Genomic DNA, 23,414 nt, shown 5'->3' with positions numbered 1-23,414 from the left:
TTGGAACAAAAATCGTGTGGCCATAAGTAGCTGCCAGATTCTCAAAGTGCTTGGAAACGTGTTATGTTGTGTAAATTTATTATGATAGAGTTTGTTTATTATTTCTAGTTTTAATCTGAGGTGTTAATGAAGAGGTGATACGTGGTATTCTGAAAAATGGTATTGCGGAATGACTTGACAATAATTGTGCTGCGACCAGTTGCTGTCACCTGCAGTCTGTATATTGTACGGAACATGAGTTCCTTAAGGTTGAAAATTTCTGCGCAATAATTTTATTTACTTAGATTTTTCAGAGGTCACCGAGGACAGCATCTGTGGTAGGAGCGACAGAGTCCCACCACGGTGGGGAAAATGAAACAAATGGCACTCTTGCCTCTGCTGCTTTGATGTGTCCTTTCATTTTGGCACAGATGAGGCTCCCTGGTGTTTGCTGCTTGTATTTCTTAGGAAGGTATTGATGGTGAATTTTTGCACTTTCAATGAATTTATTTTTGTTTCCCTATAAGATATATACCAGACATTCGATTATAAGTTGTGTCTGAACTGGGAGGTGAAATGGCAATGATTGTCAGTATGTTGAACAGCAGGCATGACTAATGTTTGCCAGACTCTGGAACTTCATTGTGAGAGGTACCAGTGCAGGCATTGACATAATTAGGCTGTGCACTTCCTGTGACAAATTTACTGTGTACTTCCAACATTTAGCTAGTTTCTGGGAAAGGATGGGGTGGCAGATAAGAAAACTATAACACATGAGGAACTGTTAACAGAAGTCGAGAACCAAAAAAAGTCCTAGACAGCTATTCTTGAACAGCCTTTGCTTAGATTACTTGTGCAAGACATAGTGCAAAATGTTAGTGTATACATTAATATCTTGCAGCTAGAGACCTCGATAATAATTAATAAATGACAATCCCAAACATAATTTCCATGGCTAGTAGGCAACTATAACCAGGACCCCTGATCCTACACTTGGAAAGGAGTTGATCAGGTGTGCATATCGGTTCCACCAACCATGTGCAGCCAATTAAAGCTTGCTGCCTTTAACTCCAAACCAAAGGACCACTGCACCAACAAACTTAAGCAAACGGCAGATAATTAAGTTGCAGCCCTGAACAGTCACCTTCCTACTCGCGGTTACACTTATTTCTCACCACCATAAGATTTACATGAAATGAAATAAGGAGAAATCTAATGGGTACTATCTTTAGTGTGGCTTATCAGTTTCGCGCATTGGCGTTAACTTGTTCTCCGACCTCCGCGATGCTCTCCAAAGCTGGCTTCCACTGGCCATGGCGTGCGGCTCCACTACTTGACATGTTGCTTCTCGTCATAATGTCTCGAACCACTTCCTCCAGCTCCTTGTCCACTTCTGCCTCCACTTTATGCTCTTCCGGTTGCTGGGAATGCATTTGCCAAATTCAATTAATTAGCAAAGATCATTTAAGAACATCACGCATTTTGAATCTCTATTGAAATGGTATTTAATTTTGGGATCTGATAATTAACCACGCACCGCACTGACAGTACTACTGCCTGGGTCGGCCGTGCAGGCTCTGTATCCGTCTTCGCCTTTCACATTACTGGAGCTAGCCTTCTCCTCCTGTTTGGCGAGCAGCCGGCTGAGCCTGACGCGTCTCTTCGACGCGAACTCCCTCAACACCTCTGCCAGAAAATTTCTAAACAAGTTAGAAAGGAAAATCGATCAGGAGCGGTCGGCCGAATGCATCGTCAGACCTTCGAAACTGACGAGGCGGTAGACGTGGCCGATGAGGAGGGTGTCGTCGGGGCGGAGCAGTTTAAGGTACGTCACTGGCTTCCTTCGCTGGTGATGGGAGGTGGAGGGGGACGGACGGCGAGCGTTGGAGGTGAGCATAGCTGCGACGTAGTGGCCGGGGTTGGCGGCCATGACTTGTGTGGCGGAGAGAGACCAGCAGGCCTTCTCTAGTCTCCCGTCGCGGTGTTGGATCACCACTGTGGCTGCGTCCGCCGCTTGGCAATTCCCCATGGCCGGAAGAAAGATGGATAGATGGAATTCAGTCTTTTGTGAATCTACGACCAGGAGACACTTAACGTCTGCAAGGACAAGGAAGGACGAGGAGGAAGCATTTATTCGTGAGGGATGCTTCACAGTGGAAGTCACAATCCACACATATATTGATTCAATTGCAAGTTAACGTGATTCAGCCCGCAACTGAATTATATGCCCTGCAGGACAACAAAAGCCATCATACCAATATATAAAAAAAACATGAAATATTTTTTAAATTATAAATATAATATGCACACCTGGTTAGGATGGTTTGATCAACTTGATCATTTGGTCCAAAGGCACAAGTAGATCAAGTTAACTTCACACAACTGATTATAGTAGAGCGATTGCTGTCAAAAAGTAGTTCTTTCCGTCTTTTTCCCCGCTCCAAGTAAAGGCATTAATGTATGGCTACTAAACTAGCAATTTGTAAATATTTTCACGCTGTCTCTGGGCAATTAAACAAATTGTATTATCATATACGTATTAGTCTCCTGATTAATTAATTCCTGACAGTACGTAGCAGACAAGAAGTTGTGGGTTTAGGGGATCTTTCCTACTCCTTCCTCCTCGTTTGATGTTACTAACCATGAGAAAAGCAGAATTGAAACTTGCAGGTTGATCAAGTTATACTGGAAATGTTAAAATCACCAGAAGTGTCCAAGCAAGATGCAGACGCAGTTAACTAACAAAATGCCAGTGTGATAATTATATATATATTCATTTAGTTTCACCAAACGATATATTCTTTTGAGATTGCTAAATGCTTCTGCTGTCATTTCGATTACTTTTCCTGTTTATGCTGCACGCTTCAGTACATATACAGGAGTCATCAGACGCAGAGCATGCATTAACTTAAATTTGCAGTCTTCCTTTCTCCTCTGTTTCCGGATGAAGTTAACCTAAAATGTAGAAAGAGACTACCACGAACGCAAATGGGTTCGATCAATGCAAATCTATACACGAGCTAGTCCTATAGTGGATCTTAACTCACATGATGTTTTCATTCCCATGAGTAAGATTGCAGTCCAAGGAATTAATTGATTGTCAAATCATCCATGCAAAACTACGCATGCAACCATTTTTGAAATGCAATTACTTTGCTTTCCCAACATTTTCTGATGCAATTTGTTTGTTTGCTACTTGCTAGTGTTCTTCCTCTCATCGTTCTCTTTTAAGTCACCTACTCGATCGAGACGCAAAATCTAATATTTTCAAGTTAATCAATTTTGTTTAACTTAGTCAGTGATCACTTCATCAATGTGGAGTCTTATTATACAGTTTTATTATATTTTACAAAAAACTATTTTTGATACTCAAACTTGTGACTTTTAAATCACGAAATAATATTTTCACCACTTATGTTAAGCATGACATGTAGACTCTACTTTGCTCGATTAACGCTTATTAATGTAGGTTGCGGATGCATGTTAAGCACATGGCACCTCGCTAGGATCGAGGCATATGTGATCGGACCCTAAAATATCGGTTGTTGCTAATTTGTTTCTTTTAAAATACATTGGTATATATCGTGTATCCACTGAAAGAAAATTATAACCACTGATTCCTTATCGATTGTTGCTGTATTCAAGATCATCTAATACTTATGGATATCTATCTACGTTATATTATTTTTTATTTATCCACTTTTTCTTTTTTTTCTTAGAAAAATAACCAAAAGTAAAGAAATAGTGTCCCTTATATATATGTATATTTAAACAAAAAAAAAAATCATTAACTCATTCTTACTCCTTTCCATATTATCAAAAAACTGCCATGTCCACCAATCAGCAAGTAATAAATTCATTTCATATTGCTATAAAATAGTAAAATACTCATAAATTACATGTTTACATATATGAATTAATAAAATTCCAACTGTAATGCAAACCATTCCTCATATTCAACTTCTCCTCAATCACTGTTTTTTCATGTTTAATTATCGTGATTTTCTGACGACGACGTTTCAAAAATAAAGCAAGTCGAGCATATTGTTCTCGAGATAGGATTTTTTCTTACTAAATTAATTAGAACTAAATAAAAACAGAATTATTTTCTACTATTTTAACTGAACCGATCGAATTGGCTTCTTGATTCTAAACCCGGTCCAAGTAATCTCAGACACCTGCCGCCCCGTCCGTGATACTACTTCGTTAATAAAGCAGCGTAACCACCCCCGTCGCCGTCCTCTTCGAGAACTCGCCTGCCTTCGTCGTCTCTGGCGCCCAAATCGTCTTCTCGATGGCAATTCGCCCAATTCAGGAAATGCATTCCCAGTTTGGACAAGCAGGGTCACATAGGAAGCGAGGAGACCACCATCCTTATCCTCGACTGGGCGAAATTATAATCAATTTAATCATCCAAACAGAGCAAGTTGTGAAATTTAGGCAAGCGCCGATGAGCAAGTAGAAAATGCCTTCCTTAACCGTGCCGGCCCTGTTATGCCATCACGATCGCCTTAAAGCCTTTCAGTATAATGCTCAATCCGCCATGGGTGGTTCTGCTACCATTTCCCTTCCGATGGCTCGCCGCCCCTCCAAGTCGTCCTCCTCCTCCTGCATCTCTCGCGCCCTCGTCGTCTTCGCCGCTGCCGCCGTCCTCCTCGTTGTTTTCTACGGCATATACACCTCTTTCTCAGCCAACTTCTCCTCTTCCGTCTATGAGCAACGTTCTCGAGTCCCCTTGCGCCGCCGCGGTCGCCTTCCGGACGCGACCTTCTACGACGACCCCTCTCTCTCCTACCTGATCGGCCGCCCGGTCGACGACTGGGACGCGAAGAGGCGGGAGTGGCGCCGCCTCAACCCCCACCTCGCTGTCGGCCGCGAGCGGATTTTGATGGTGAGCGGGTCCCAGGCGGGCCCGTGCCGCAACCCGGTGGGGGACCACCTCCTGCTGCGCCTGTTCAAGAACAAGGCCGATTACTGCCGCCGCCACGGCATCGAGCTGCTCTACAACACGGCGCTGCTCCACCCCAAAATGGGCTCCTATTGGGCCAAGATACCGGTGATCCGAGCAGCCATGCTGGCCCACCCCGAGGCAGAATGGATATGGTGGGTTGACTCCGACGCCGCCTTCACCGACATGGACTTTGAGCTTCCCATGAGTCGGTATAGCTCCCACAACATGGTCGTCCATGGCTGGGCCCACCTGATCTACGAGGAGCGGAGCTGGGTCAGCCTCAACGCCGGCGTCTTCCTCATCCGCAACTGCCAGTGGTCGCTCGACTTCATGGCAGAGTGGGCCTCCATGGGCCCCACCTCCCCCGACTACGCTCGCTGGGGCAAGATCCTCAAGGACGAGTTGAAGGACAAGGTATCGTAATTTCCAAACTAAATTTACGGATCGATAAAAATTAAAAAAAAAAAAAATAAATTTGGCCGGATCGATCAGCTGTACAGCGAGGCGGACGACCAGTCGGTGCTCGTGTACATCCTCCTGAAGCAGAAGGAGCGGTGGGGCGACAAGATCTACCTGGAGAGCGAGTTCGACTTCGAGAGCTACTGGCTGGGGACGGTGGGGCGGCTGGAGGAGTTCGACCGGGCTTACACGGCGGTGGAGCAGCGGGAGGAAGTGCTGCGGCGGAGGCACGCGGAGGCGACGAGCAGGGCGTACGGGCGGATGCGGGAGGAGCGCATGGGGGCGGAGAAGCGGCGACGCCCGCTGATCACTCACTTCACCGGCTGCCAACCCTGCAGCGGGGACCACAACGAGATGTACACCGCGGAGAGCTGCTTGGAAGGGATGCAGCGCGCGCTGCATTTCGCCGACAACCAGGTGCTCCGCGACTACGGCTTCCGCCACGCCGACTTCCTCAGCGCCGACGTCGTCCCTCTGCCATTCGATTACCCTGCCACATACTAAACAAAAATGTGGTACCAGCGAGCGAGACGGATTTGTTTTCAGGTTTGATCGAGAATAGAATGTTCGTGGTTTATAATTCTTGATCACGCCTCGATTGTTCCAATTTCCAACCAATTTTATATTTTATATTTTAAATATTACAAATGGTGTATTCGATTCGGCAAACTATTTCGAAGATCAAATTGTGGGTTGGACTTCCTGATAGACATGAGTTGGAGCCAAACAATTCGACTTTGTGCAATAATGATCTTGTCGCTTGTTGGTCAACCCAATTTGGTTCTACACCAAGCTTACCATGCGTCCATTCCATCCGACTCATGACCATGTCGGCTCTACCAAGTGCGACTTGATTCACGAACCCAATTTGGTTTTTTTAAATGGTTGAGAAAAAAGCTTAAACCAAAAAAGCAAGCTAAGGCCCAATTGGTCGCAATGAAGTTTTGTCATAATCGAGACGTCGACACTCATATATCTGCAACATAATTATTCACGAACGATTTCAAGTTTACACATTTTTTTTTTTTTTGGAGAAAAAGAAATTGAAATTTATTTATTAAATATTTCTTCATGACACTCAAGAAAGCCTTTATAAATAATAGAATTATATAAACATGTCTAGGTGCTTTGAAATATTTTGGTGTCGTCAATTGACCATATTGTAGTTTTCTATTATTTTTATACATATCTTGTGAGGCATTTAACCTAATTTACTTTCCTTATATTTCAGATTTAGTTAAGACTTTGGAATTATGATATATAATTGTAGGAAATTAATTGATGGTACATAATATTTGTCCACTAGAAAGGAGATTAAGTAATTAACATGATGCTATCTTACTTTTTGGCTTAGCATTTGCCGTTTGGAATTATTTTTTTGGCAGGATAGAAATCTTCCTCCAAAGCTAGAGATTGCAATCATTCAACTTTATGTTCAGTTATAGAATAATTTTTATTGCAGAAAAGAGATCTTAAGTTGTGGTTTATTTCATTTTTCAATTCCGCTATTCTTAACAAACCAAAAAAAGTTGTCTTTTATGTTGGATATTTTTCATTACTTTGGGCTAGTGAAGATTTTGAGATTTGTTGGAAATCATTATTATGTGTAAATAGAAAATTGTACGAACACACATACTTTTTTGCATTTATAAAAGTAAATGAAATTTATAATTTAAAGATAACTTTTAAATTCATACATCAGACTACTTTTAAATACTATAATTTAAAGATAACAATTCCACAAATTGCATGATCAATTATACTAAGGATTACTTAATTTACAATGCTCAATGTATTTATTATTTTTCAATATTTATCTAAAAGTGAAATATATTAGTAACATCCATAGTTTGATTTACATAAAAAAACAAATTATTTAATTTTTAACATTCATAATTAACTTTTCAAAAATAATTTGGGAGATGCTCTTAATTACACTAGCATTACTAGCTTTAAGATGAAAGCATTATCTGCATAGATCAATATACGTACATATTCACATATACATAGGCATGTAAGAATATATAGAAAGAGACACGTACATCCTTCGCCCTCGAATGCGTCCCATGATAGAACCCATGCAACCAAGGGACCCCTTCTCTATGATGATTGCTTCACATGGCTTGAGCTAGAGCTACCCTTGGCACATAGTTTGCAAAAAGATGGACAACTGCCCCCTCTCTAAAGCACCTCTTCGATCAAATCAATATATTATACAAGTCAATTCTTGGGATTGGTTAATATGATACAACTCCTTTCGCTGTTAACTCGAAGGAGAAAAGTAGCAGAGCAGAGCGGCAGATCAAATCAATGCATCCTAAGAATAGATCGATATTGAATTCTAGTTAGTGGTCACTTAGCTACCTCGGCCTCCAAATGGATGGGGCATTTAATTAGATGATCCAAAACTGGCTGGCTAGACTTCTTCAAGTTAAGAATCCAATACACAGCATGCAGACCAATTATCTCCTTGGTGGGCATGTGACCAGGTAAAGAATCATGGTCCCGAGCTCCGTTACGCGCGAGAGCAAGCAAACAACAGATGGGCACGCACGCCATGGCCAACCGTACGTGCATGTTCATGCATGTTTAGACTGAAAAAGATCCTGCAGAGAGATTAGGTGGTTCTAATTAATTCAACACCCGATTCCGTGAAAATAATGATGACAACTAATTGAAATGTTTATTATGACATCTACATTCGGAAGAAATTGTGTACTAAATTCAATGTAGGACGTACCTTGCAATTTCATCCCTGGTAACCAGCTGTGTCTCGATCCAATTCATCTCATGATGGGACTGGAACGGCCCCTCACTTTATTTCATCATCTTTCCTTGTTTCCCGGAGGGAATAAATCACCCAAAGGAAAGGAAAGAAAAACCAAGTCTTCGGTCTTCTCTTAGCAAGTCATGCAACCTACACATAGCTTGCTTTAGTTCAATAGTAGACAACGCATATATAACGGAAGCCGTTTCAATTCCACCTTGTCTGATGACTCACAAATTAAATCCACTACGCGAGAAGAAAGGAGTCAAATTCTATTGACCATTAAAGTGGCTGATTATTTTGCCGGTGTAGATCAAAATTTGCAGAAGAAATATATTTCCACTGTAGCCATTGCAGTGCAAATTAAAGCTCCATAATAACTCACAATTGGTAGTTCGATGTCTGCCTGCAGCATTATTGACTATGTCGATTGCAGGGCACCGAGTATGAATGTTCTTTTGGAGCTCTATATTTTGTTTTAACAGTATGTGTAACTAAAACAAACGACTTAATATTGATATATCTAAATTACTAATCCAAATATCAAATAAAGACTATACTAACTGAATTGTCAAAAAAAAAAGGAGTGAAATAACTGGTTCAGACAAGAGAATTGACTTGCAGCATGACACATGCTCTTTCATTACTCCATAACACTGACCGGAGTTAAAGTGTCAGGTTACACACGAGGGAAGTGATGAAAAGGAATTGGGATGGAAGAGCGTTTCACAGGTCTTATTTGGGCCTTCAATGACCTGTGTTATGAAGAATATAATATTTATATGAAGGAGTGAGAATCATTTAAATGGGTCCTCTTTGCATTCGGAGGCAACAGTAAGATGGAGGGTTGCGTCCGTATAGATAGTAATAGGATGCGTCTCACCTCCTCAACGCCAATATTTGCTCCGTTCACGGGATTTTAAAAGCGAATAATGAAACCCGGCGTGGAGAGGTACGCTTTGCCTCGCTGTATTGCATGTGAGGCCGTTTTGGCTCCATTCCTTCTACGGGATGAGAGAGAAGCAAAGATTTCGATAGAAGCAGAGCATGAGATGAGATCAGAGTGAGTGCATTCATGAGTGAGACACCTCTTCTCTCTCTGTCCCTAAATCTATGTGGTATAGTGTTGTAGTCTCACTCACTGTCCTTCAAGTCCAAGCTCACCAACAAAGCCTCCGTTGCCCAACTGGCAGTTTTAATTTTTCATGTGCACCGAGGAAAGCAGGGTGGTGGGAAGAAAGAATGGCATAAGGACAAAACTAGTCTCCGGTTCGGTTCTCATGCTCTTCATTTCATCTCTTTCTCCGCTTCTCTTCTCCCCCGCTCTCTTTCCGACTGCTTCTCACCACCACTCCTACGACACTGACGGACACATAATATAGAAACTGCAAATACTACTGGGTAGAGATCAAATACCCGATCATGCTGGGGGAGGAGGAGCTAGATGTCAGCTCAGAGTGCAGCAGTGGATGCCAATCGGGTTGGACAGCTTACTTAGACCACTCCTCCTGTGGTTCCTCTCTGTCTCTAGAGTACAAGAAAGGTGATGACTCCTTGGAGAAGGAGGAGGAAGAAGAAGAAGACTTGTCCATGGTCTCTGATGCATCCTCTGGACCTCCTCACTTGCCTGAACAGGATGAGCTCTCCCTCCGCTGTTTCAACTCCAGCACTTGCTTCGAAGGAAATGGTTTGGCCAAGTGTGGTAGTGCCAAGAAGAGGCGAGTTGAGCCCGAACAGCAATGCCAGGAGCATTACTCTTCTCTGTTGGATGACACTGCCAGTTCACCTCTCTTCAGCCAACCCAAGGTATGTATGTAACTCTGGTTATGTTCCACTTCGCTTGCTCTCGTTGGTCACTAACCTCTTGGGGTTCACTCGTATTGCAGGCCATCTTCGCTGGCGAGGACAGCAGCAGCTACATGAAGACCCCCATTGAAGGGGATTTGGAGTTCTCTGGTGGCTTCTCAGCTACCCATTTCAAGGTACATATTTCTTTCTCCCATAAGCGCTCACTTCACAACATCTGCCGGTGTTGCTTTTTGTGTTTTAATTGGTAGTCGAATATTGAGCAGACAAACAATACGACAGAAAAGCAAATGGGCTTCCTTCAATCCACTTCTCTAGCGAAGCCAAGACCTGCAAGACCAGTTAAGAGATTTCCATGATCTGCATTGTCTCATGTTAATAATAAATAAATCATGTTACGTGTGTGGTGTGTTCTCTGACTCATTCTCGTTGGCTTTGGTTTGTTCGGCTTCTATAGATGTCAAGGAAAGAAAGTGGAAACAAGATTTGAAGAGATTGATCCTACATTCCCTGCTCAGTAGAAGAATCAGAAGGATGAATCCAAGAGGTCTCAAAGAGATCTTGCTTAATTTTTTGTTGTCTCTCTCTCCCTCTCCCCTCTCCCCTCTCCCCTCTGTTATTTTTCTTGTGGCATGCCAATGTAGTTGGAAGCAAACAGTGGCATGTCAACGTAGTTGGAAGCAAACACCCTAAGCAACAGAGGAGGAAAGACAGAAATAAACAGTCCTCTGTTTTCTTTATTTTTTTTTAACTTCGTTTTTTTTTTTTGGTCATGAATGGAGGTAACCACATGAGACTTGGAGGTTTTGTTCAGTTATGGATCCATACTTACCATGATCTCGAAAGGTACCACTCCATGATCGTTCTCATTCAGCCTCATCTCCAACTTTCCACGAGCACTCCAAATAGAACATGCCCCCTGGTGGATCCACAACCTTCCAGCCTGCCATCACGTGATTAGAAAAATATCAGTTAACTAATTTATTTACTGCTACAGTAATATTATAATGCGCAGGCCAAAAACCCTTATCCAATCAGCAAATTTCCCAAGTGCTACGACATACGAAATGGTGGACAAGAAGAGTTACCATAGGATGTCACTTGTCAACAGAAGTTACACTCATAGTCACAGCCATAGTCGCTTTCATTATCAGCGTGACAGAGGAATAAAACACTTACCCGTTGATGGGTGAGATGGAAGATTTAACTCCTGATGAATGTTAATGAATGATACATGTCACTCTCTTGCGAAAAAATGGAAAAAGGGGAAAAAGTTGAACGTTTCCTGCGACTAGGACTGCCTGCTGCTTTGTATCAAAAAGGACGCATGCATGACAAATTTATCCATAGTAGGCTTGATCCAACAACAAAGGACACGTGAAAGAGAAACATGGGTACCTTGTTTTGGCTTCAGTGCAATCTTTGTAGGATTCTTTTACTGTTTCCTGAAGGGCCCAAATTCTTTGAAATTTTCTTTCCTTTTCAAATTCTCTGAATAGATATCCAATTCAAAGCGATGGTAATACTAAAGCCTGAGTTTATTTCTCATTTGAGTGATCCTTTCTCAGAGATGGAGAATACAGTGGTCTTTTCTTCCCAGTGGACATAGTACAGGGATAAAACAATGTCTGTGTTTTTGAGGACAAAGTTCACAGGTGCTGCACCCTTTATCAGTCTAACCAAAGCCTAGGTTTACTTGGTTAATTTGAAGGAAAATTCCAACAAGATGCCCTTGAGCAAGTGCCAGACCCCATACGGGATACTTGTGAACTTTTAAATCTGAGATCCTTCCTTTAAATCTTCCATGCCCGGAGCATGTGGCTAATATAAATATAATGATCTCTCAACTCAATGAAGCTCAGTATCTTCGTGTCTCCCATTTTTTTTTAAAGGTCTAGTGCCTCCAACACTGTCCCCTTTGGAACTGTCTCTGGCCATGTGTTCGTGCTACTATGTAATTAAATTAATTCTCCAGTCAATCATGCCCGTGGAGCACTTGGAGTTTGGAATGTTCACCCATTTCTTCTGTTGTTCTCCTCAGTTTCATTTTAAAATAATCTATCAGCGGAGAGAGAACATAAGACAACTAAACAAATGAGGGCCAATCTTGCTGCCGTCACCTACGTTGGATGAGGAACCGGGAGGTGTGGAATAAACCTCCCATGGTTTCCGATCACCACAACCTTCTCCTAAACTCTCTCCATCATAAATGGATTTGGTTGTGCCATTAAGTTCTCACCAGAGATGGCTTTCATTGCTCCATAGCGAGGGGGGAGGAGAGGATTGGGGAATGGCGAGGGTGTAGCATTTGCTTTGCATGTGTGCCCAACCATCACACTACTCTTCATGTGAGCACGTGCACAGTCACACAGGCACATACTCTCACATGCGCACATGTGCACGTGCAATTAATGCGGCTTTCGATGCCGGTCTCACCTCAAACACAGGCCTCATGTGCACTAGGTCTGAGGCTCTTAGCTCCATAGACTCTTAATTCAAGACACAAGCACAAGAGGGAGTAACATGCTACCTTGGTAATCCCGATCACCTTCTCAGAGCGTGATAGTAGATTTACTGATTCTTGATCAACAGCAGCAATGGAAGGCAAATTCTTTTACCAGATTTATTCCATCTGAGACTGTTAAACCTGCATTCCTTTGAGTTTGTTGCATAGGAGATTCCCAGCCAGCCCCATGTAATCAATGCGCAAACCTGTTTAAAAAGCGAAAGTGAGGCTCTTGATGATCTATTCATCAGGGAGCAAATGAAAACTAAATAAAAACTACCATCTTGAAGTAACTTTAAGGAGTCTTTCCTACTCCAGAATCTTAAAATCACTAAAGAAGAATCCCCCAAAAGGACGGTCAATCAAGGTCTGGGATAACTTATAAGAAGAGACATTATTAATGGAAACATCAACCCTTGAAAACAGTTTTCAAATCGACCATATATCAATAGGAAGTTTTTTTCTATTGAGCGAACTGTTCACTCCATCCTTTAGGAAATTTTTTCCTCACAGTCTCTAGTTTGTCTTGCAATAATTTAACAGACTTAACAATCTGCCAAGCGCAAAATATAAGGACAGGACAAAATGGGCCTGGCTGCAGAAAGTAATAAGAATGTCTAAGCAAATGAAGTTCGTCACAAGGATGCTGCTTTTGACTTAGTCCAGGGATCCCAACTTTATGACTGCTTTACTCATCATTATCCTCACCTTTATCAGCATCGTAGGCCACTCATCACGTGCTGGTTCTGGACCTCTGGTGTTCATTAGATAAATCACGCTAATCAAAAGCGAGTGGGATAAACCACATGTATTTTTCTCTGGTGACCATTTAGCAGAGTTCATCGCTGGAAAGGCAAGGCTATACTAAACATCTGAAAGCAATTACTTTCACTAAATTGATCTGGTCCAGGTTATTGATTAACGGGCCAATAATCAATAGGAGAATTTTGGGGAAAGCAAGAGAGAAAATAGTAGCTTCTCTTTGAACAAATATTTTGTTTTTAATTTCATACCTGAGGAACCATCTGACTTTCAAAGAGAGTCATGTTATGTCTTCTGATTCATCAATTAAATAACTTGGGCTCCACATCAACAGTGAAAATTACAGTATGGAGGCATTCTAGATAAATGCATTTGCTTTAATCTTGGCTATTTTGTTTTTTAACTAGTCATCATGTTATAGTGGTAACGAATTTTTATTGAAAGAGTTTAGGGAGTCAGTCCACCAGGGGCTGAGGTATGCGGGATCAAACTATATTATAGGAAGTGAACCAAGAGTTCTTCTACACTAAGTTTCAGTGGAACTAAGTTTATAGTGGGAAAAGTTGTGAATACATATGTAATTTTTTTCCCATTAATAAATAAATAAATCTTCTCTTCTATTCTCTTCCAAAAAGATTTGAGTCTCTTCTCTAAACAAATCATAAGTGATTAACTAGTAGGTGTGCAGTAGGTATTCCAAGAGTAGCAATCCGGGTATAAATTTTTCCCGTGATTTAGGCACCTGGAAATTAACTGAAAAACAACTAGGTAAGTGGTCGTTTTTGTCTTTGATGATTGTGACATGGCTCTGATGACCACTTCAAGTTGATTTTTGGACAATGACAAGTGTAGGGCATCCAATTCTCCAAGGTTTTGTTCTGAAGGAATGAGACTTCTAGCAAGAGGTGGACCACCCTAACTAAGAAGGACAAGTATGGGACAACCTCAAGTTTTCCTTCAGTTCTGAGCTCTGACACCTCGTATTGGGACAGGATTTAACAGGTAATAACTGCTAAAATGCCCTAATATACAGATCAGAGTTCAAAACAATAATCAGAATATGTAAACAATTTGCAAAGCGAAATGGGCACTTTAGATTTCCAAAGCGTAATTAGCCATAAAAAAATAAAATAAAATAACTCAAAATGCTAAGGTTATTAAGAATTTAGATTATAAGTTCTGATGCAAACCAATAGTATGTTTTGATGTTCGAACCAATATAAGTAATCCAGAACTGGTCAGAGCTCCCACAACATCAAATTCTCATGTTTGATTAACATAATCAGGTATTTTGACCCTGCAAGCATAAGGGGACTATAAGGGGACAAACATATTGTCAATACCCACCAAGTGAAGAGACGAATCAAGAAGCTCAAACTCTATTTTCCTAGGGGGTAAAAATGAGAAGCTGAAGAAAGTAGCACAATAAACATGTAAGACCTCTAAATATTTGTGTACTACCTGGATGTAATGCAAGCTCAATCCAGGAACAGAATTTGTCTCTGAATCACAAAGGTCTATCAGCATCCTTAGAGAACTCTAGTTTCAGATCATATACTGACTATTTACTCATTTCCAAAGTACAACTTATATAACAGACCAATGCTTATTCTTCAAAATTAAGAATAATCATAGTCCTTCGTTTTCATTTTGGAAGTAATTTCTAGTTTCTACAATAAGATATAAAACACATTCTGGTACAGTGGTATTTGTGTATCAACGCTTGACATAGTGGCATGAACAAAGCTCAAAAAACATAATTAACCATCAATTTCTAGCCTGGATGCATTACTAGTTCAATTATCCAAATCAGAATAAACTTTAACAACAAACCATCAATTACTCAATGGTTTCTGAATCTGACAGAAAATCACACTGACAAAAGAATTTTAAATTATTAAGAGTGTCTAGCATCATTATCTACAAGGTAGTTTGAAAATGAAAAAGCATGGTGATGTTTGGTTGTTATTTGACTTACGTATTTAGGAAATTCTAAAACAACAAAAATTGATGAGACAACATAAAAGAAGTCAGAAGAAACCGTGTTGCTTGTTTGTAAGGCAAATCTAGCTTTTCCTGAATCATATCTGAGTTCTTCCAGTACTTCAAATGGAATTAGATAAGTTCAGAAATAGTTGATTAAATTGTAAAACCATTAGGATCTGGCTGTGGAGAATTCTTCTGTTAGGGTGATTCTGGAGGGGTTTGGATTTTCATAATATAAAAAAGTGTCTATATATATAGTTAGAATTTGTCACTGTAAATCCATTGAACCAAGATAAAAAATATATATAACAAATATGTGAAATACAGATAAGAAAAATTAAATGTGGCTGTCTTAAGATGGTAACATGTATTTCTCTATGTTTCTCTCTTTAGTTCTCTTCACCAGAGATACTCCCCGTCTTCCATGGAACTCCCATTATTTCAAAACCTTTTTAATGCTAATTCATGATGCGTCCTTTAGCTTCCTTCGATATCTGGAAATATTTTTTTTGACTTTTACAATAATAGACTTACTGACATGTGTAAGGAAGATAACCATCAGATAATGTGTCACAAGTCACATTACCGAGGTTTGGACATATCTCAGTAATTTCTATGCAAGGACTAAAAGGTTTAGAGGAAAAAGGAAGAGCCTAATGGAGTTTCAGAAACCAGTGGTTATTCCACCATGCTTCTCTCTGAAATTGCCAGGGTAGGAAGTCATATCACTTCATTTGACTCAAAATCATATGCAGAATTGGTTCAGTTAGCAGATTGAGATCGAGGAATGGAAGCATCCTACAAACATAACTAAAGTCTGGTTCAGGACAAATCCTATAATTAAATGTAATATGTAAACAATAAAACTGTCAGAATTTTATATGAAAAAAAATACTCTAATGTGAATCCAAAGGAACGAGAAGTCTGTTTTTTTTCTCTTACATTTCCAATTTTGACAAGGAACTATGACATTGTAATTTAACAGCATAGAATTTGACTATCTCATACTTTGAAGTTTGCATGTCTTAATCTTTCTGATAGACCAATTAAACAACTCTTATGAAGCCAAAATAATAACTGTTTATGCTCGTGATAGAAGGCCCAGCAATATTATACTTAATGAAAGAGCGATTTCCTCTTGATTTTATTGTGGGTTTACATATATAAAGCAAACATCACGTCCCTCATCTTTAAGCCATGCACTTGCAAGAAGCGAAAGTTGGTATGGTGCTTTTAAAGTAGAGGACTACCTGCAATTAATTGCCTAGAGCCCCCATAGGAAAACATTAATAATAGGAACTCCATCTACCTTAATGGCTTCACGAGCAAGTACAATGACCAAAGACACGTAGCCACAGTTGTTGTAACACTGATGCAATATGTGTCTTAAGATAAAAAGTGAGAGAGGGAGGGCAGATAAAGCAAGAAAAATGAATGGAAAGAATAATGAACGACAGAAACACTTAAAACTAGTGTTGAATAGAAGATATATAGTTATAGATTGAAGATAGCGGAAGAATTAGAAAAAGAAGAGTAAATTAACTGAGGAAGAACAGTAATAACTAAAATTTTTTGCATTAATTGTTTCGAGTGACTAGCGACCAAGGTGATACAAATAGAAAACTGGCTTTCATATCGCTACTGCTTTTATACAGTTTCTTGGAATACCGTCCTACCATGATAGCAGAACATATAACAAATTTGAAGTCTTTCTCATGGCTACTACTAAAAGGACGCCAAGGGCATTCAAAGAATTGCCATTACAATGGACGGTACTGCATAAACTAGGAAATTTTCACAAATTCGGTTCAATAAAACTTAGTAATTGCCATATTTTGCTTTCTAATTCCATCGCAAACAAACCAATCTCCGATCTAGTTTATGTTCTTCCAATTGTGACTGAATTCTCATTGTTGAAGGGACCTTGTAAGATGACTCGTTCCAGACAGATCAAATATTCACATAATATCAAGTTGAATAATGATGATTTACCCATGGACCAAAGTGGGTTTATAATATGGTGAAGTATTTTTATTCAGGTTGGATTAACTGTACAAGACCTTTCGTAAAAGATGGTAAAACTTGCCTACTGTGGACAAAATGAAGGCAGGAACGTAAGTTTGTCAAATCATCTCTGGTTTTTCCTATTCTTTTTTCTGGTGGAATGTTTTTCTCTATTCTCTTAGCAAGCTGACCAAATGACTACTACATAACTTCAAGATTCTGGCTTCCCTATTGAAAAAGGACAATAAACTGTAGCACTCATTAAAGTCTCAACAAAAGGGATCAAAGATAAGCTGTATAGCTCTTGGAGCGTTGAGGTATAGTAAGGCAGTGGTGTTCATGCTTTTCCCGGGCGGGCCGCCTTGATTGGCTTGCAAATGTTGGTAGAACAAAAAGTTAACGTTTACTCTTTAAATGTAAACTACCACCTCGTCATCTACCATGGTAGTCACATCAATGTTGCAGGCAGTACACATACTTAAGGGCATCAGGAAGAAAGAAACATTTTTTTTGTACTTTAAGTATGGAAGAAGCCAATGCATACCCAATCCGATCTCTTCGTCTCCTCCAACCATCCGCATCCGAGCTGATACAGTTGAGGTCGATCCCACCAGGTTACCTGGTCAACGTTCACGAGATTGTGGATCAGTCCTGCTTTGGATAAAGAAAGTAGCCAGGTCTAAACACATTCAGTGGTAATGTACATAAATAGACGTGTAGATTGGGGAAGGAGTGGAGGAAGACGACTGCAAAACGATAAAGTGCCTCCCCAAGAGGAGTACGGGAAAAGTATTAGCAGTAGACGGGGGAGGTGCTTACGAAAAAAATTACTCTCACTAAATCTGCCATGGCCTCGCTTCAATTCAGCGCTGGTGCGTGCAGACCTCTCTCTCTCAACGCCAACCAAACAACAACTTTAATAACGACATATGTTCGGCGATCACCATTCGCCATGGGCGAGAGTACTCATTAAAAGCCCGACCGAGAGCGCACCCTCTCCCTCCACGAATACTCTTCCCTCCATCCACCACCCCTCTCTCATTTCAGCGGCAGAACGGACGGCGATGTCGCCGCTGCTGCTGCTCCTCCTACTCCCGCCGCTACCGCCCATTCCCCCGCTCGCGGTGCCGAGGGAGATCCGCCGGATGGTGAGGCTCACTTACCCGACCGCCCTCATCACCCTCCTCGGCTACGGAATCTTTTTCGCCTTCGGCCTCCTCCGCGACCTCTTCCGCAAGCTCCTCGACTGGTCCAAGTCCGACGACCCCAAGGTGTTTGCTCTTTCTCCTCTACCGCCAGACTTTTCGCCAGTTGCATCAGGGTTAACGGATCCGGGGTTTGCTTTCTGGCAGGGTTATGCGCCCATATGTCCGGCGTTTGAGGATTTCTACACCCGTCGCATCTACCACCGCATCCAGGTCGGTCCAATTTCTTTTTGGCAGTTTGTTCTTCTACATCTTCTTCTTCAGATGGACTCGTTAGGATCTTTGTGCTTGAGTGGAGTGCTGCTTTTCGTTGGATAAAGCTAATTTTTGTCTAGTCAGATCGAAAGTCGAATTTCAAAAACGGTTCAAGTCGCACAGATGCCCGAACCCGGTTCAATTAATGTTCCCGGAAGGCGCCAGCAGAAGCTGCTTAGCAGCGCCGCCGCCGCCCCATGTGTTTGTTTGTTCGTATCACCACCGGGGAGGCGGGCCAGCGGCGGAGAAACGAGACGCTTCTGAAGACAAAAGGAAGAGTAGGAAAAGGACGTAGTTTTTTTTGGTTTATCTTCATCGTTCTGGGTGGATCATCTGCGTCGCGTTTCATTCGGCTTGGCTCGGTCAATGATTCAATTTCTATCGTGTCTGCAACTGACCTTGCAGATCAAATGATATCGATGCCCAGAATTTTGTAACCTATACACTTTTTTACATGCTGCAATTTTGTTATAGAATAAACGTGATTGATGTTGGAATAAGCTTTGTCTAGCTTGTGCTTAGCACGTCCAACTAGTGTAGGCTTCTTTTGGGAGAGGGATTAGCTTGGTCAGCGCGTATGGTATTTCTAGTTCGTGACTGGAGATCTAATATTTTCTAGGTTAGAGAATCTTCATAATTTTAATCCATGATATTTTTTATTGTTTCCAGTAATATTTGTTTATGTTGCTATTATCCTTCTTTTTGCTTCTATTTTGGTGTTTGGAAGGTAGGTGTTGCAAAGGTTCTCTTGAACCAATTGCTGTCTTCAGTCCTAGTATGTATTCTCCCAGTTCATTACTAGGCAAATAGTAAAAGTTTTAACGCATGCAGTGGTTGTACACATGAGGCTGTGACTGAATTAAAATTCTCTCTGACGAAGAAGTTGTGGAATATAATTAGCTTGAATTAATGGGGGTTAGGTGGGTGACAAAGAGATGCAGACGTGAGGTGCCTCAGTAGAAGGGCTGTGATACAGAAAGATTTAGCTAAGGTGATGGTGTTTCAGATGATCAGTGAACTATATTTGTTTGATATGGCAGGATTGTTTTGGTCGCCCAATCGCGAGTGCACCGGATGCTTGGATCGATGTGGTTGAGCGGTACTCCAATGACAATAACAAGACTCTACAGTATGTTAATTTTGCATTTATGTCAATCCCATCTTGATTTTTTTTTTAAAAAAAAAAAGAAAGATATTGCTTGGTTTATGGAAGCTTTTCCAAACCAAGAGGAGTAATTCATTGCAATCCGTTCATGTATGCAGCCGAACTACAAACACAACAAGATGCCTCAACCTCGGATCATACAACTATCTTGGTTTTGCAGCAGGAGACGAGTACTGCACACCTCGTGTGATCGAATCACTCAAGAGTTATGCTCCTACTACTTGCAGCTCTCGAGCAGATGCAGGTATGTAGAGAATTTTCTCCTTCAAAAGAATTTATTTATTTTTTGTTTCCCTAAAGAGGTCGGGCTTCTGGTTGCTATGACTATGACAAGGAACCACTAAGTTGCATACTGAACTTGAGGAGTTGATAGCACGATTTGTGGGAAAACCTGCTGCTATTACTTTTGGCATGGGATATGTGACAAACTCTTCCATAATTCCTGCTTTAGTCGGAGAGGTTCCTACTCAATTTCAACTTGTTTTTCTTCACATGTTCATGCAATCGGGTATCCAAGATGAGTTTATGTGAGTGCTAATTCGTACTCTTGTACTTGAACAGGGTGGTCTAATCATTAGTGATTCATTCAACCATAATTCCATCGTCAATGGTGCTCGAGCTTCTGGTGCCACAGTTATGGTTTTCCAACACAACAGTAAGCTCTGCACATTGAGCATGACATGTTGTTGAGCTTTTCTCGATTCGATTAAGTAGTTGAAGCTTTGATGTTACTGAGCTCCCCAGTATTTTATCAAAGGCTTATTTTGGATGACAGGCCCGTCTCAGTTGGAAGAATTGCTGAGAAAGCAGATAGTGAAGGGGCAGCCTGACACTGGCGAACCATGGAAGAAGATAATGGTCATTGTGGAAGGAATATACAGCATGGAAGGAGAGTTCTCTAAGCTGCCTGAGATAGTAGTTATCTGCAAGAAGTACAAGGTTGGTCAAAGTTCCATGTTGAGATTCTACTCTAACACACTCACCATTTTCCATCCACTTAACCACGTTTATTTAGCAAATAAATTTGATGATTTTCCTACATATATGGATCGGAGTTTCTCTTCTGGCAGTAACAGCTATTGTCTTTCTGGGTCAGGCGTACATATATCTGGACGAGGCACACAGCATAGGCGCTGTTGGAAAATCTGGCAGAGGTGTTTGTGAACTCCTTGGGGTGGATCCAGCTGACGTTGATATCATGATGGGAACTTTTACCAAGTCATTTGGGTCCTGTGGAGGCTATATTGCAGCTTCAGAGGTTTGCCTCTTGAATCTTGATCATCTCTATTCTTCAAGTAATAACTTTTAGTGTCAAATTACCCCCTTGGAGAGCATGAACATATGTCTTAATGTGACATCTCTCTGTCCTAAGGCGTGTTTATATAAATGAACCATTTTGTAAGTTCCTCAGGATATCATTCAGTATCTCAAGTACGCTTGCCCAGCCCATCTCTATGCCACGTCCATGTCGCCACCAGCAGTTCAACAAGTTATATCTGCAATCACGGTTGTTCTTGGAGAAGATGGATCAAACAGAGGTGAGAGTTACAGTCACAGCAACCCCCGCGGTCACTTTGTAATGGCACCTAAGTACAACTTACTTGCTTTATGGTTAAACCAGGAGCCAAGAAACTTGCACAGATTCGCGAGAGCAGCAACTTCTTCCGATCAGAACTTCAGAAGACGGGCTTTGTGGTTCTTGGCGACAATGACTCACCAGTCATGTCTATTATGCTATACAACTTAGCTAAACTCCCTGCTTTTTCTCGTGAATGTTTAAGGCAGAATGTAAGTATGTGTCTAGGCTGTGTCGCCATGTTTTGTGCTGCTAGTTCTGATCAATGATCGATCTTTCTTGTAGGTTGCTGTTGTGATTGTAGCATACCCTGCAACCCCGGTTTTGCTTGCCAGGGCCAGGATCTGCATATCCGCTTCCCATACCAGGGAGGACCTGATAAGAGGCTTGAAGGTAAAGAAAACTGTCCAATTGATTTGCATCATTATCATGTAGTATGACTTTTCCAAACTTTGATTCTTCTATCTTGAGCTGTTTGGAAAGAGACCAGTCAGACATGTATGTTTTATCTAACAAGACAAATTCAGATCAGAAGTCTTTTTCCAATCCTTATTGCCTAATTCTTTTCAGGTCATCAGCGAAGTTGGTGGCCTTGTAGGGGCCAAGTGCCTCCCTGCCGAACCAGAGAAGATAAAGTTGGATTGAGAGAAAACAAAGACAGAATAAGAGGCATTAAATCATACTGAAACAAAAGAAATACATGTTACCTACATATTTAATTCTGTTACTCCCATTTGATCATCGAAAATAGATTTCTTGTTTGGGCAAAGCCTTGTTCATATGTTATTTCATATTTTATCAGAAGCAAGCATTTTGTAATTCTCTCACTGCTGTTTATATAATTCTTTTTATTAGCAAAATTTCTATGTAAACGGTGTGAATAATTAGACTATAGCTTCCAAATAATTTTAATCATCACATGAACAACAGTTTGGAGATTCTAATTGACCAGGTAAATGTTAAAGGAGCACTTTTTTTTCACTATCAATATAGAAAATAAAAATATGTTTTAAAAAAATACATTTAAAAAATAATAGAGATTAACAAATTGTTTTTTTAGAAGATATGAACTATAAATTTAAAATTAGTTAAAAATTGTCTTATAGCAATTTACTTTCAAAGTAGTAGAGTACATTTATTTATCGATTTAAAAATTTAGCATAAAATGGGTATGCAACAGATAATTATTTTACTTTGCTCTCTGATATATTTTTATCATTGTGTTTTAAACTTACTGATCTGTTTTTTTTATATAAAGTTCAGTAATTAAGGATATTAACGACAGAAGGATGGACTTCTTTTGAAGTTTTAGAAAAATACAAATACTCTTGTGATTTTTGTCGTTTTCTTTTTTCTTCAATCGAGACAACTTGGACCATGACCCGTTAAGAGTTAAGGCTACAAGTCAACGAGGAAATTTAATACTCGACTTATCGGTAGATACGCGTCTAAATCTATGCGCAGATCTTGTCAATTGTCAATGTCTCCTTTGAAGGGAATAATTCCACAAGTCAACGTGCAAAGAATTATCGAGATGATTGGATTCCTATTGTCTAGTGGATTAAAGAATTAGTCGTGGACGACTTCTGTATGATTTATGCAACTATAGATAAACCAAGGCACTTAAATTGAATAGTCATAAGTTTAAAAAGCAAATATCAGCTGCTTGATTAAGTAGATGCCATAAGGAAAATAATCCTTCTGAGCAAGAAAATAAATAGATAAAAAAAAAGTGAATATTTTTTCTTTAATTTTTATCAGTGTAATGTTAGTGTTTCTTAATCACTCATGACTGTGTTTTTAACACCCTTCATCAATATAATTTTCCTGACTTATGACACTGAAACTTCTTCAGTCAACTCAATGCCGACAACCATTAATCATATATGAGAAGAAAATTTTAATAAATCTTTCTTAATACCAACCTTTTCAATCTATCATTACTTAAAAAAAAAAAATCCAAATGATCTTTTATGAAACTTGATCTTTCTAA

At 40.4% G+C, this 23,414-nt stretch overlaps 4 protein-coding genes across 4 annotated transcripts; 3 read left to right on the top strand and 1 right to left on the bottom strand.

Annotated features, from left to right (window-relative positions):
• Positions 1-1,038: 1,038 nt before the first annotated feature.
• LOC141847920 (uncharacterized) lies at positions 1,039-2,062 on the bottom strand. Its single transcript, XM_074736031.1, has 3 exons — positions 1,738-2,062; positions 1,517-1,665; positions 1,039-1,400 (listed from the first exon to the last, which is right to left on the bottom strand). The coding sequence occupies exons 1-3, from the start codon at positions 2,006-2,008 to the stop codon at positions 1,221-1,223; spliced, it is 600 nt and encodes a 199-aa protein (XP_074592132.1). The 5' UTR covers positions 2,009-2,062; the 3' UTR covers positions 1,039-1,220.
• Positions 2,063-4,522: 2,460 nt separating this feature from the next.
• On the top strand, positions 4,523-5,893 carry LOC141824334 (putative glycosyltransferase 7). The gene is made up of 2 exons (XM_074711602.1): positions 4,523-5,344; positions 5,423-5,893. Exons 1-2 carry the CDS (start codon positions 4,523-4,525, stop codon positions 5,891-5,893), a joined length of 1,293 nt encoding a protein of 430 aa, XP_074567703.1.
• A 3,685-nt stretch (positions 5,894-9,578) lies between these two features.
• On the top strand, positions 9,579-10,452 carry LOC141846821 (protein SOB FIVE-LIKE 5-like). The gene is made up of 4 exons (XM_074734886.1): positions 9,579-9,962; positions 10,043-10,138; positions 10,229-10,303; positions 10,420-10,452. The coding sequence occupies exons 1-4, from the start codon at positions 9,579-9,581 to the stop codon at positions 10,450-10,452; spliced, it is 588 nt and encodes a 195-aa protein (XP_074590987.1).
• A 7,782-nt stretch (positions 10,453-18,234) lies between these two features.
• On the top strand, positions 18,235-22,287 carry LOC141830749 (long chain base biosynthesis protein 2a-like). Its single transcript, XM_074718177.1, has 12 exons — positions 18,235-18,491; positions 18,573-18,638; positions 19,721-19,809; positions 19,944-20,089; positions 20,180-20,304; positions 20,407-20,500; positions 20,621-20,784; positions 20,942-21,103; positions 21,257-21,383; positions 21,467-21,633; positions 21,707-21,814; positions 21,992-22,287. The coding sequence occupies exons 1-12, from the start codon at positions 18,285-18,287 to the stop codon at positions 22,064-22,066; spliced, it is 1,530 nt and encodes a 509-aa protein (XP_074574278.1). The 5' UTR covers positions 18,235-18,284; the 3' UTR covers positions 22,067-22,287.
• The last annotated feature ends 1,127 nt before the right edge of the window (positions 22,288-23,414 follow it).

The sequence above is a fragment of the Curcuma longa genome, chromosome 1 (genome assembly GCF_044706935.1).
Source record: "Curcuma longa cultivar G26 ecotype Majalengka, Jawa Barat chromosome 1, ITB_CL_G26_1.1, whole genome shotgun sequence".
Taxonomy (NCBI): domain Eukaryota; kingdom Viridiplantae; phylum Streptophyta; class Magnoliopsida; order Zingiberales; family Zingiberaceae; genus Curcuma; species Curcuma longa.
Note: the sequence above shows the minus strand (reverse complement) of the source record. Positions and strands in the feature narration are given on the sequence as shown.

Bases quoted from the DNA above. Each gene is read 5' to 3' on its own strand.
- LOC141847920 (XM_074736031.1), bottom strand. From the start codon at position 2,008: ATGGGGAATTGCCAAGCGGCGGACGCAGCCACAGTGGTGATCCAACAC. The intron at 1,666-1,737 runs GTCTGACGATGC...ATTTTCTGGCAG, and splicing joins CCGCCTCGTCAGTTTCGAAG to AGGTGTTGAGGGAGTTCGCG. The intron at 1,401-1,516 runs GTGCGTGGTTAA...ATGCATTCCCAG, and splicing joins GCAGTAGTACTGTCAGTGCG to CAACCGGAAGAGCATAAAGT.
- LOC141824334 (XM_074711602.1), top strand. From the start codon at position 4,523: ATGGGTGGTTCTGCTACCATTTCCCTTCCGATGGCTCGCCGCCCCTCC. The intron at 5,345-5,422 runs GTATCGTAATTT...CGGATCGATCAG, and splicing joins AGGACGAGTTGAAGGACAAG to CTGTACAGCGAGGCGGACGA.
- LOC141846821 (XM_074734886.1), top strand. From the start codon at position 9,579: ATGCTGGGGGAGGAGGAGCTAGATGTCAGCTCAGAGTGCAGCAGTGGA. The intron at 9,963-10,042 runs GTATGTATGTAA...CTCGTATTGCAG, and splicing joins CTCTCTTCAGCCAACCCAAG to GCCATCTTCGCTGGCGAGGA. The intron at 10,304-10,419 runs GTTAAGAGATTT...CGGCTTCTATAG, and splicing joins AGCCAAGACCTGCAAGACCA to ATGTCAAGGAAAGAAAGTGG.
- LOC141830749 (XM_074718177.1), top strand. From the start codon at position 18,285: ATGTCGCCGCTGCTGCTGCTCCTCCTACTCCCGCCGCTACCGCCCATT. The intron at 18,639-19,720 runs GTCGGTCCAATT...TTGATATGGCAG, and splicing joins GCATCTACCACCGCATCCAG to GATTGTTTTGGTCGCCCAAT. The intron at 21,634-21,706 runs GTAAGTATGTGT...TCTTTCTTGTAG, and splicing joins GTGAATGTTTAAGGCAGAAT to GTTGCTGTTGTGATTGTAGC.